At 43.5% G+C, this 13403-nt stretch overlaps 1 protein-coding gene across 7 annotated transcripts in view; it reads right to left on the bottom strand.

The window, feature by feature from the left end:
* DCDC1 (doublecortin domain containing 1) overlaps nt 1-13403 on the bottom strand; it is a 604418-nt gene that overhangs the window by 308242 nt on the left and 282773 nt on the right. For all 7 annotated transcript variants that reach the window (XM_075927782.1, XM_075927784.1, XM_075927785.1 and 4 more), the window contains one exon: nt 10107-10277. In XM_075927782.1, coding sequence (XP_075783897.1) covers nt 10107-10277 — 171 coding nt within the window. The remainder of the gene's footprint in view (nt 1-10106; nt 10278-13403) is intronic.

A 13403-nucleotide genomic window follows, 5' to 3' on the forward strand; every position in this document is an offset into this window, starting at 1 on the left:
CCTTTCGGTTGACGTACTGGGAGGCCTGGTGTTCCGAGGCACAGATGGAGATGTGCGTCCCGTCGATGGGCCCCCCGCAATTGGGGAAACCCTGTCACATATCCACCTCCCCTGCTCAACATTATGGGGTTGGACTACTTCGGAGGGCAGGCAACAGCATTGCCATACTTGGCTACAGTCCCATGTTGCACTTGGAAGGGGAATGGTTGCAGGGACAGGAACCACCGTGTTATTCTCGCATTCCTGTCTTTGTACTGGTGCATCCATTACAGGAGCGCCTCGTCAGTGAGGAGGATGAATTTTCATCCAAGCAGGTAATAACGCAGGCTCTCTATGGCCCACTTCACTGTGAGGCACTCCTTCTCAACGATGGCATAGTTCTTCTCTCTTGGGAGGAGCTTCCAGCTTAGGTATGGGATGGGATGCTCTTCCTCCCTGACCATTTGGGACAGTACATCATCCAATCCGACTTCAGAGGCGTTGGTCTGGAATAAGAACTCCCTTTCAAATTCAGGGCTATAGGTCACTGCACAGGCCAGATTTTAAGTCATTGAATGCCTCCTCTGCTGCAGAGGTCCATTCCACCATGTACTGGTCCCGGGCTCTTGTTAGGTCTGTCAGGGGACATGCCCTGGAAGCAAAGTGAAGGATAAACCCAACTAGTCCCAAGAATGCCCAGACCTGCTTCTTTCGGGCTGTCCAGGTTCAGTTCTGTATCGTGGCCACCTTATTCAGCTGAGGCCTCACTAAGCCCCTTCCCACTATACTCCAGGTATTTGGCCTCTGCTAGTCCCATCACACACTTTTCTGGGTTTGCGGTTAGGCCAGCTCTCCTTAAGGTGTTCAATACAGCCTCCACCTTCTCCAGATGTATTTCCCAGTCTGGGCTGTGTATGATGACATAATCGAGATAAGCAGCTGCATATGCACAGTATGGGCACAGTAGCTTATCCATAAGCTGCTGGAAGGTCGCAGGGGCCCCGTGTAGCCCGAATAGGAGGATGGTGTACTGATATAGGCCCTTGGGTGTGGCAAACACTGTCTTCTCTCTGGCTTCCCTAGCGAAGGGGATCTGCCAGTAACCCTTGGTCAGGTCAAGGGTGGACAAAAATGGAGCCTTTCCCAGCTGATCAATCAGCTCATCTATTCGCAGCATGGGGTATGCATCAAACTTTGACAACTTATTCAATTTCCTGAAATCGTTACAAAACTGGAGGCTGCCATCAGGCTTAGGCACTAGGACGATGGAGTTGGACCATTGGCTGTGAGACTCCTCAATGATGCCCAGTTCCAGCATTTTTCTTACTTCTTTTCGTACCTCCTTTTGCTTTGCCTCTGGGATTTGGTAGGGCCTTACATTAACTTTTACTTCTGGGTCCATGATTACGTGGTGTTCGACCTAAGTAGTCCAACTGGGTTCTGTTGAGAACATGTCTGAGTGTTGCTCCAGCATCAGAAGAACTTCCACCCACTGGTCGGGTTAACTCTGGGGAGATCCCCACCTGTCTTTGTTGGCTTTCCTCTGGTATCATTGTCCCCAGGGTGACCAGCTCTACCTCCCAGTCCTGCCAGGGTTTCAGCAAGTTAATATGGAAGATTTGTTCACATTTCCAGTGACCAGGTTGCCACACCTTATAATCTACCTCCCCAAAGACTTTGACCACTTCATAGAGTCCCTGCCACCTGGCAAGGAGCTTTCCCTCCTCTGTTGGGACCAGAACCAACACCCAATTGCCCACCTGGAATTTCCGGACCATCACCCGATGGTTGTAGTAGGTCTGCTGGGCCTGATGGGCCTTTTCTAGGTGCTCTTTTATAATGAGGGTAACCTTCATCTGGAGGACATACAATACTGCATCCATGGTTTGGCTGCTCCTCTGAGGTGTCTTTGGCGAGGTCTAGGATGCCTCGGGGGTTATGCCTGTACAATAGTTTGAATGGGGAAAAGCCTGTAGACACCCGAGGAACTTCCTGGATTGCAAACATGAGGTATGGGTACCCCAATCCTTTTTTTCCTGACACTACTTTTCAGATCATGTTCTTGAGAGTGCAGTTGAACTGCTCAATAAGGCCAATAAGGTGGTATACTGACGTCCTCGGGGCTTGTATGTGGAGCAGTGCACACAGGTTGTTCATCAACTTAGAAACAAAGGGAGTACCCTGATCTGTTAGGATTTCCTTGGGTATCCCCACTCTTGAAAAGATCTGAACTAACTCCCTCGCCATTGTCTTTGAATGGGTATTCCACAGGGGCACTGGCTCTGGGTATTGGGCGTCATAATCCAGGACCATTAATATGCTCTGGTCCCCCCAGGCTGACTTCTCCAATGGGCCAACTAGGTCCATAGTGATGTGCTCAAAGGGGATCTCAATAATAGGCAGGAGCACCAATGGGGCTCTTAAGGGTGACCAGGGTCCATGCAGTTGGCATTCGGGGCAGGAGGCACAATACCACCGGACTTCCACATACAGTAGAACCATCGTAAAACCCACACAAATCCAAGGAATATGACACTCATCCAGTTCAGAATTAAATCTGTATTCTGGTCAGGAACAACTACAAAGCAGCATCGCCCTATAATGATATGACATACAAACTTGACATTCTATAGATATAAACAATGGCACTTTTAAACAATCTAGCCTAGGAGTGCATAAAGAAGAACTAACGTAAATGTTGCTTGTTAAAAATATTTTAACAATGCATTGTGTACTATATTTTCATCAGCCTATTTTTCTAATGTGCTCCTTTACTTAAAAGTATACGATTTGGACATATATGATTTAATTAAGAATCAACCTGCACATGTACAATGTATGATTCAATGACAATCTAAGATGTATAGCAAAACCCATCATTACTTGAGAAATAGTTAGGCAAGTACTTACAGGTTCCTGAAAATCAAAGATTTTTTACCCTCATATTAATCTAGTGTTAGCAAACAGGAATGCTCCCATTTTATAATTAAATAGTAGTAACTACACATCAAAGGCAAGAGATTTGTGTTGAGAAGAATAAAAGAAGACACTTCTCATCAAAGATAATAACATTTTCTCCCTTTTTATAAATTAGATGTCTGACCTCGGAAACCTTTAATCACATGACTAATCGTTACTTCAGAACTCTAAGGCTACATCTAGACTGCAAGCCTCTTTCAAAAGAGGCTTTTTCAAAAGATACTTTCGAAAAAGAGCGTCTAGACTACAACCAGTACTTTTGAAAAAGCAAGCCACTTTTTCTAACGAGAACACCCAGGCAGTCTGGATGCTCTCTTTTGAAAAAGCACAGTTTGCATTACATAGCACCTTTTTTCGGAAGAGCACTTTTGAAAAAAGGCGTTATTCCTTGTAAAATGAGGTTTTCCGCGGTCTTTCAATTTACTTTCGAAAGAACACGGAAGCAGTCTAAATGATGGGGAAGTTTTTTCAAAAAAGGCCACTTTTTTCAAAAAAACTCTGTAGTCAAGACACACCCTTACTGAAATACATAGTCAAGCCCTTCAAAGTAGATATAACATATGGGCAAGAAATATTGGCACTAAAAAAGACAGTTACATATCTTCTGTAACTAGTGTTCTTTGAGATGTGTTGCTCATGTTCATTCCAAGTTAGGTGTATGCACGCCATGTGTGCAGTCGTCCCTTGCAGGACCCAGAGGTTGGCAATGGAGATCCCTAAAGTGGGGCCAATATGGCAAGGTCTATAGCCCAGTGCCGACTGGCCCCTCCTTCAGTTCCTTTTTGCTGGAATTACTCTGATACTAGGGAGGCAGGAGGGTTTTAGAATGAACATGAGCAACACATCCCAAAGAGCATCAGTTACGGAGGTATGTAACTGTCTTTTCTTCTTCAAGTGATTGCTCATGTGCATTCCAAGTTAGGTGCCTCCCAAGTTGCTACAGAGAGGAGGGGTCAGAGTTCACCAATCTGCTGTCCGCAAAACTGCCCTTCCAAATGCAGCGTCTCTAACATGGAGTTGGATTATGTAATGAAACATGAACATGTGAACAGCTGATTATGTAGCTACTCTACAATTGTCTTGGAGCAAGAAAATTGTTGACGAAACTTGTGCCTGGGTCGAGTGGATAGAAAGAAGAGGAGCAGGAACCTTCACAAGATCACAGCAAGTATGGATACAGGCCATGATTCAAGAGAAAATCCTCTGGGAGGTGACTGAGAGCCACTTCATTCTGTCCACTTCCACTACAAACAGTTGGGATGATTTCCTGAAGGGCTTGGTGTATTCTAGACAGAAGGCTAATGCCCATCTAAATTCTATGATGTGCAGGAACCAGTCTCTTGAGGACGGGTGAAGTTTTGGGTGGAAAACAGGCAAAAAAATGTCCTGGGAAACATGGAAATGGGAGGAATGCTGGGTAGGGCCTGAGCTGAACCTTGCATTTAAAAGCGTCAGGGGGTAGCCGAGTTAGTCTGTACAGGATAAATTTAAAAAACAACAAATGGTTTGGTAGCACTTTATAGACTAACAAAACATGTAGATGGTATTATGAGCTTTCGTGGGCACAGCCCACTTTAAAGAGGCTCAGACATTAGTGCCATAAGCTCAGAAACCTGCCTAGCCAAGGTGATAGCCACCACAAAGATGACCTCTATTGACATGTACAGCACGGAACATGTCACCAGCAGTTCCAAAGGAGACCCCATCAACCTTGCCAGCACTAGATTTAGGTCCCATTGTGGTACCTGGTCCCTCATGTGTGGGTACAATCTGTCCATATTTTTAAGGAAACACCTCACCAACTGGTTTACAAACACTCAGGGTGTGTCTAGACTACAAGGTTTTGTTGACAAAAGTGGACTTTTATCGACAAAACTATACCTGCGTCTATACTACTGCCGAGTTCTGTCGACATAACGTCGACAGAACTCGGCAGTTTTGTTGATGGTGGTAAACCTCATTCTATGAGGAATAACACCTTTTGTTGACAGAGTTCTGTCAACAGAAGGCATTGTTGCATCTACACTGTCCTTTGCGTCTACACTCTCATGTCGACAAAGTGGCTTGCTTTGTCGACAGAACTGGATGTAGTCTAGACGTTCTTTGTCGACAAATCTTTGTTGACATTATCTGTCAACAAAGCCTCTGTCAACAAAAGCCTGTAGTCTAGACGTACCCTCAGCAATCCCAATTTTGGAATACCAAAATTGCAGCCATACATAACATATAGAAGGAATTGCTAACTCCGATGTTTTAAACACATGAAATAGTCCAAAATTAGGGCGGTCAGCACCTGCAAGGGCTGAACATTCTTTTGTAGGGACCAGAGAGAAAATCTAGTACACTTTGCCAATGCAGGACCAATCCTAACTAAATCATTCCAGCCAGGGCTTTTTCAAGCTGGGACTTAAAAACCTCTAGGGATGGAGATTCTACAACCTCCTTAGGTAACCCATTCCAGTGCTTCACCACTCACTTAGTGACATAGTTTTCCTAAAATCCAACATACATTTCCTCCAATCCCAAGGCAGCAGGTCAGGGACAACTGGTAAAGGGGCAGGCATGTCCACTGACATGTCCAGCAGCGTTTTGTACCAGCGCTGCCTGGACCATGCAGACGCTATCAAAATCACGTTCGGTCTGTCCTGTTGAGGTTTGAGCAGCGCATTGTAAATCAAGGGGAACAAGGGAAACGTGTACAGAAGGCCAGGGACCCAAGGGATTAGAAATGCATCTGCTAACGATCTCCAGGTGAGGTTGAGGTAGAAGCAGATGGCATGACATTTCCTGTTCTGTCACATAGCGAACTGGTCCAGACGGGGTTATCCCCACCTCTGGAAGACCCCCTGAAAGACCCCATTTGTTCTATCTCAACCAAGGAACCAGTAATGATGCTGGAAGGAACAGGTGAGGCTGTCAAAAGGGTGTTTTGGGCCCCCAACAGATAGGATGCTATTAGGTGTATTCAGTTCTGAATACAGAACTCCATCAGCCTGACTGCCTCCTGACACAAGAGAGAGGTGCAAGCATCACTCTGTTTGCTTATATAAAACATCACTGTGGCATTGTCTTCCCAGACCGAAACACACCTGTTGCAAAGTTCCCTCCTGACAGTTTCGCAGGCTAACTACACCACCCTTAGCTCTTTGATACTGATATGCAGGGGAACCTCTGCCTATGACCAGAGCCCTTGTGTTCTCAGGTCACCTAGGTGGGCCCTCCAGTCAAAGTCTGAGGCATCTGCAACCAACATTAAGGAGAGGTGGGCCACATGGAAGGGAACCCCCTCGCACATATTGAGAGAGTCTACCCACCATTATTGAGAGTCCAGCATTGGCAGTGGCAGAGTGGTTATTTTGTCCAGGAGATGACGGTTCAGCCTGTACACCCAATCCAACCACACCTGAGGCAGAATCTGGTGAATCATACCACATAAGTGCATGCTAACATGTGCCCCAGCTATCTGGGATAAGGCCTGGCTGTTATGGTCAGGAATGCAAGCAGGCTCTGGATCAGCTTGCACATGCTCACTAAGGGTATGTCTATACTAGCCCCCTAGTTCGAACTAGGGAGGCTAATGTAGGCATTCGAAGTTGCAAATAAAGCCCGGGATTTAAATATCCCTGGCTTTATTTGCATCTTCCCATCCGGGCGCCATTTTTAAATCTCCTTAGTCCGAATTAACTGCCCGCAGCTACACATGGCAGTCAAACGTTAACTTGAACTAAGTCCTTAGTTCCACAAGGTGTAACAATTAACTCAAACTAAGGACTTAGTTTGAGTTAATGTCTGACTGCTGCGTGTAGCCACGGGCAGTTAGTTCGGACTAAGGGGATTTAAAAATGGCGCCTGGATAGGAAGATGCAAATAAAGCCCGGGATATTTAAATCCCGGGCTTCATTTGCAACTTCGAATGCCTACATTAGCCTCCCTAGTTCGAACTAGGGGGCTAGTGTAGACATACCCTAAGAGAGTTGGAGGAGCGATGCCCTGGGTGCTATCAAGTCTATGTGAGCTCCTTGTGCCGTGATAGTCGGCACAAGAAGGATCCAGAGAGGAGACATTGTTGACCACACCCTCAAAAGTCCTGCTTGTGACCTACTGAGGGACTGGCCTGGCCAGAGCCCAGGCCAGTTGAAAGATGCGGATGTTTTTCCTGCCACTTCTATTCCTCCTTCATGATCCTTCATATTGACCCTAAGGTTGATATGGACATGGCTGCAGACATCATGTAAAGTGTGTGTACTGTGTAGCAGAGGTATGGAGGCCCAATGATTTAAGGGTGACTCTGGAGTCTTTCAGGATATGCAGCCTTTTATTGGTCTTTTCGCTTAGCCACCCCCATCAGCTTGACATGGGAGCCCTCTGGAGTACCTTAATGGTGCTCAATATATGACTCTGTTGACCCAATCCCACTGTCAGTTCCTTCTGCCGGCTAATCTGACAGAAGGGAAGATGGGTAGGTTCAAGAAGAGACGTGAACAACACATCTCAAAGAACAAGTTACAAAAGGTAAGTAACTGAGTATTTGGGGGTGAGAGGTTGAGTACTTGTTCATGTCGATTCCAATCAGATGACTCCCAAACTCTTCTCTGGAGGTGCGGTTGTAGCTATGGAATCGCTGATCAGAGAACCAATCAGCTGACTGCTGCATCATTCCTAACCTGCTGATCAAAAGCATAATGAGTGGTAAAAGTATGAACAGACGACCAGGTTGCCAGTCTACAGATCTCTTGTACTGGCATCTGAGTGAGGAAGATAGTTGAAGAAGGACGCACCCTTGTGAAATGTGGGTGATATCCAGAGCTGGGATCTTGGCTAACTCATAGCAGATAAAGATGCAATCTGTGATCCATGAAGAGATTCGGTGTGATGAGACCAGGAGATGCCTAATCTTGTTTGTGACAGTTGTGTCAATTTCCTCAGTGGCTTTGTGTGTTTGATGTAGAATGCAAGGGCTCTGTGGACATCCACGGAATGCTGCCTCTGCTGCCTGGGAGTGGTGTGTGGCTTTGGGAAGAATACTGGAAGGAAAATGTACTATCCCAGATGAAACTGGGACACTGCTTGGGCAGGAAGGCAGGATGCGGTCTAAGCTGGACTTTGTTTTTATGAAAGACTGTATATGGAGGTTCTGAAGTCAGTGCCCTGGGTTTTGATATCCGTTTAGGTGAGATTATGGCCACAAGGAATGCTACCTTCCATGAAAGGTACAAGAGAGAGCACATGGCCAGGGGCTCAAAGGAAAGGGAGGCGGGGTACATAAGCCTGGAGATCACGAAATTGAGGTCCCATGTAGGTCTGAGTGATCATGACTATGGGTATAGTCTATCTATCCCCTTGAAAAAGCAAACCACCATGGGGTGGGGGGAAAACTGATTGCCCCGATTCTCCAGGGGGAGGCCAAAATAGCTACCCTAATGGACCCTAATGGACTGCTCCTCCTTCTCCTCTCCCCTTAGTGGGGAGGGTGCGGGTCTTAGCAGAGGAGGTAGGGGTATAAGTGGGGCTGAGAGCCTGGCCTTCCCAGCCCCACCTGCACCATCCACCCATGGTAGTGACTGAATGTCTGGGAGCAGAAGTCGGCTGCCATCCTGGGTGAGATAGTCCTGGTGGAGCAGTAAAGCTATTGAAGCATCAACTGATAATTCCATCAGCTTTTAATACCATTGCTGGCGGGGCCACAAAGGGGCCAGCATGATTACTTAAGCCCTGTTGCTTATGAATTTTGAGCAGAACTTTGTGGATCATCAGTATTGGAGGAAAGGCATACATCAGTTGAGCTCCCCAAAGAAGCACGAATGCATCCAAGATGGATCCCAGACTGTGATTCTGCAGTGAGCAGAATATTGACACTTTGTGTTGACTCTGATGGTGAAGAGATTACCTGGGAAAATCCTCAATTGTGGAAAATGGAATGTTGTATGACTGAATGAATGGACCACTCATAGCTGTGGAACAACTTTCTGGGACAATCTGCTACTTTGTTCCTGACCCCTAAGAGATATGATGCTTCCAGATTTAGGGAGAGGGCTATACAAAAGTCCTAAAGGAACAGAGCCACATAATATAGGGGAAATGATCGGGCTCCACCTTGCTTGTTTATATAGAACATGGCAGTGGTATTGTCTGTCAGAACTGTCATGCAGCAACCTTGCAGAGTGGCATGAAATGCCTGACAGGCCAGATGAACTACTTTCAGGTCCTTGCATGTTCAAAAGTTTCAGAGGGGTGGCCGAGTTAGTCTGTAACTGGAAAAACAAAAAACAAGGTCTAGCAGCACCTTACAGACTAACAAAATATGTAGATGGAATCATAAGCTTTCATGGGTACTACCCACTTTTTCAGCTGGAGTATTAACAGTCCAGTTCCAAAATAAATAGGGGATGGGTGGAGCGATGAAGGAAGGGGGGGGGGGGAAATAGTGAATTAGAGTGTTCATGTTGCATGAAGCTGATAGAGAAGGAGCAAAGTACCTATTGTTTAGTTGGTTAAGTCATTAGGATTTGGAAGGTAGTGTGCTAGCTAGCTATGTCTTTATTCATACCTTTGTGATGGGTCCTAAACTTGTAAATGAAGTTAAGTTCCAAGGCTTCCCTGTATATTTGGCTTGTGGAATTGGCCTGAAACAACATTGCGACTTTGAGATCCATTAATGAGTGCCTGGGCAGGTTAAAGTATTCTCCAACAGGTTTCTGTGTGTTGTCTTTTCGGATATTTGATTTATGTCCATTAAGTCTTGCCCATAGAGACTGTCCAGTTGGGCCAATATACACATCCACTAATGTGATCTATGCCATCAAATGTCATCAATACCCTTCTGCCATGTATATTGGCCAAACTGAACAGTCTTTACAGGAAATCCAGCTGGTTAGTGGAATATAATTGGAAACTAAATTCTAAGTTTTATAAACTCTCTTTTTGTTATTTAATTTTAATGATTGATTATTAGAGGATAGTGCTCCTGAAAAACTGTATTATAAGTAATAAAGAAACAAGAGTCCTCATTTTCAATTATACAAGTATTGAAGAACAAATATAATTTACAGCTCACAGTAGGGATATTTGATAGGAGTGACTGAAAGACAAAATGGGTTATTTCTTTGCATCATGATGGAAAATAGTAAAAGCTATTAAAGTACACCTACCTTGAGCTGCAGGCTTTGTGGGAGAACCATGCTTGCTGGAAGACTTTTAATGTGTTGATAGACATAAGAAGCACACTGCTCCTGCTCAGCCTGTAATTGTGGGGCAAGTTTTGAGAGGTGACCTTTGTAGCTCTTGATAGCCACTTGAAATTCCTCAACCAGTCTGTTCACCTGAAGGGTTAAATTACAAGAACTATTAGCTAGAGGCACCTACAAGAATTTTCATTGTAAACCTGAGGGAAAAGACAGATTTTTAGTGCAAACTTTGAATGAGATTATAGAATGTATTTCACCTCTCTGTATACCTACTTAGCTGCAATACACAGATATACAAAACAGTGATGATGGGCAAAACAAACATTTATTTTTTCTTTACTTTTCTGGTTATGGATGGCCACATAACTCATAGTAGTTACATATGCATGATCACCTTTAATAAATGAAAATGTATCCATCATTCAAATACTCCCTTTAAAAAAAAAATCCATTCACAAACCAATCTAATATATAAAGGAGAATGTTTGTAAGTTTGTGCGCTAATAACTTGGACACTATAAGAGATACTGCAACCAAACTTTGCATGGGATAACCTTTCCTCCAGAAGAAGGTTTCAAGGTACTTTTGGACCCGATCAGGCCCAAGCTCAAGCTGTAAAAATAAAAAAGTAACCCATCATGCCGCGCTGCAAGGGCCACCCTGCCCATCCTAGGTCCTGTGCCCGCCACCTGCGGCCCCCAGCGCTGTCCGGGACTCACTCACTCCCACCCACGAGTTTACATAAGCAACCCTCTTCTCTCTGCTCCCGCACTGGCATGCATTGCCCCAACCCCTATGCGCACAACGGCTCCAGCACCCGCCCTGCCCCCCGCGGCACCTGCAGCCCCAGGCACGAGTGGAGGCACCCCTCCCACATGTAACCTCCCCTCCACCTGTGGTCATCCCCCCCCCTCCCATGGGTGACATGGACCTATATTTTAATCCCTATAGAAATCAGTGCAACTTTTCTACTATTCAAAAAAAGATAATGGACTACTGTTTTTCTACATTTTGTTCCTCTGGTTTCCCGAGCAACGCCAGGTAACTCCAGCTAGTTGCTTAAAATTAATAATGTCACCAGTGACTTATAATGGAAAAATAACTTTATAATTAAAAAATAATGTTTCTTCTGGAATTACATCTGCTTGGATATATTTATTTACGCATTTTTTCCAGATTGCACAGCAGCATTTATAAAACATTTACATGTCTTTGATAGAAAGTGTTCATTTTTCTTTTAATGAGAATATCAGTAAAAGAGATGCTCTCTTTGGCCATGCTGTTTGAAAAAGTTTCAATGATAGCTTACCCATTTAGGGGTAAAAATGATATTTGAGATACAAAATATTGGTTCTATAATTATATTTTAAGGCTCATATCCTGGAGACTATCAGCAATTGCTGCCAATATAAATATTGGCATTGGAGAAAGTCCATCAGAGGGCAACAAAAATTATTAGGTGGCTGGAGCACATGACTTATGAGGAGAGGCTGAGGGATTTGGGCTTTTTTAGTCTGCAGAAGAGAAGAGTGAGGGGGAATTTGATAGCAGCCTTTAACCATCTGAAGGGAGGTTCCAAAGAGGATGGAGATAGGCTGTTCTCAATAGTGACAAATGGTAGAACAAGAAGCAATGGTCTCAAGTTACATTGGAGGAAGTCTAGGTTGGATATTAGGAAAAACTATTTCACTAGGAGGGTGGTGAAGCTCTGGAATGGGTTACCCAGGAAGGTGGTAGAATCTACATCCCTAGAGATTAAATCCTGGTATAACAAAGCCCTGGCTGAGATGATTTAGGACACAGACTAACTCGGCTACCCCTCTGAAGCTTTTGAGATTATTTAGTTAGGGTTGGTCCTGCTTTGGGCAGAGGGTTGGACTCGATGACCTCCCGAGGTCTCTTCCAACCCTATGATTCTATGATTCTATAATATGTAACCACCAGCAGTAAGAGTTTAAATCTAGCACATCACCTTTCCACTATCCTGAGAGTTGAAATCAGTAGGGATGCTATTGCAGACAGTTCCCAGATTTGAATTGAAAGGACAATATTTGCATTAAGTCAGCTTTGGAATTGTCCATTCCCTTTGGTTCCAGAAACTGCTAATTTCAGGGTATTTATGGCATGCTGCGAGGCTTATCTCTTTATAGAGATACTTGAGAATTAATCCTTAAAAGTTCAATCCAAATTATGGAACTATTTTTAAAAGAGCATGTACACAATTCACATTCATTTGGGAGTATAATTATGTGCCCATATCAAGTATTTTTTGCACATGGTAGAACTTATGCATCTAACCATACTTAATAATTGCATTTTTCATATGCAATTGTGTATTTAACAATGAAAATTAGACCATGAATATCATTAGTTTTATCAAACTTTAAGAGAAAAGTAGGGTGGAGTGAGCATGGTAAGTTAAAGAATTATAGGTTTGTATTGTATAGATACTTTTCTTATTGTTCTGTTTTATTCAGTATTTTGTATAGACAGATAAAGAACACGACTCAGGCAACGGAGTTATATAAAGCTATACCTAAACTCATTTATAAGTTTTAAAATGAGAAAAAATTTCCTGTGGTTGTGATTCTCCAAAAACCCTGAAATGTTTGCATAGGCTTAGTCAGAATGTTTCTTTGTTATGTTTAAGTGATTAGAAGCATAATATACTAACAAGAAAAATGTTGATTAAAATCACATACAGAATAACTCTCTATTATTACTTTGCAAGATACCTATTAGTGTGGCACAAGACCTCTACATTCCTGTATATTTAAAAAGAATACCAACATTGCTTAAAAAAATCATATCTTTTGGTCAGTTTTATATTTATTGCTTTTCAATTTTATCAAATGTCCTTTTTTCTTTTAGGATTAGGAAAAGTTTCTGATCTACTTTCTCTGTGATGTTTATTATTTTTGTACTTTTTTGTCATGTTCCATCTTATTCTTCTCATATCTAAACTACATAGTCCCAATCTTTTCAGTCTCTCTTCAAAGAGAAATTGCAACAGGCTTCTAATTTTTTCTGTCATCCCTTGTATTTCCGTTATAACTTTTATTGTATAGGTGAACAGAACAAATTACAATGTTCCAGGTGAGGATGATTAGAATGGCATTCCAGTATTTTTAGTATTATATTCTATTCCATATTCTTATAACTTGTTTGTTTGGCTGTCAATGCTTAACAAAAAGACGTTTTGCTTGAACTGTCTATAGAGATCCCCAGATCATTTCTCTGAGTGGCAACAGTCGTTTTTAG

The sequence above is a fragment of the Pelodiscus sinensis genome, chromosome 4 (genome assembly GCF_049634645.1).
Source record: "Pelodiscus sinensis isolate JC-2024 chromosome 4, ASM4963464v1, whole genome shotgun sequence".
NCBI lineage: Eukaryota > Metazoa > Chordata > Testudines > Trionychidae > Pelodiscus > Pelodiscus sinensis.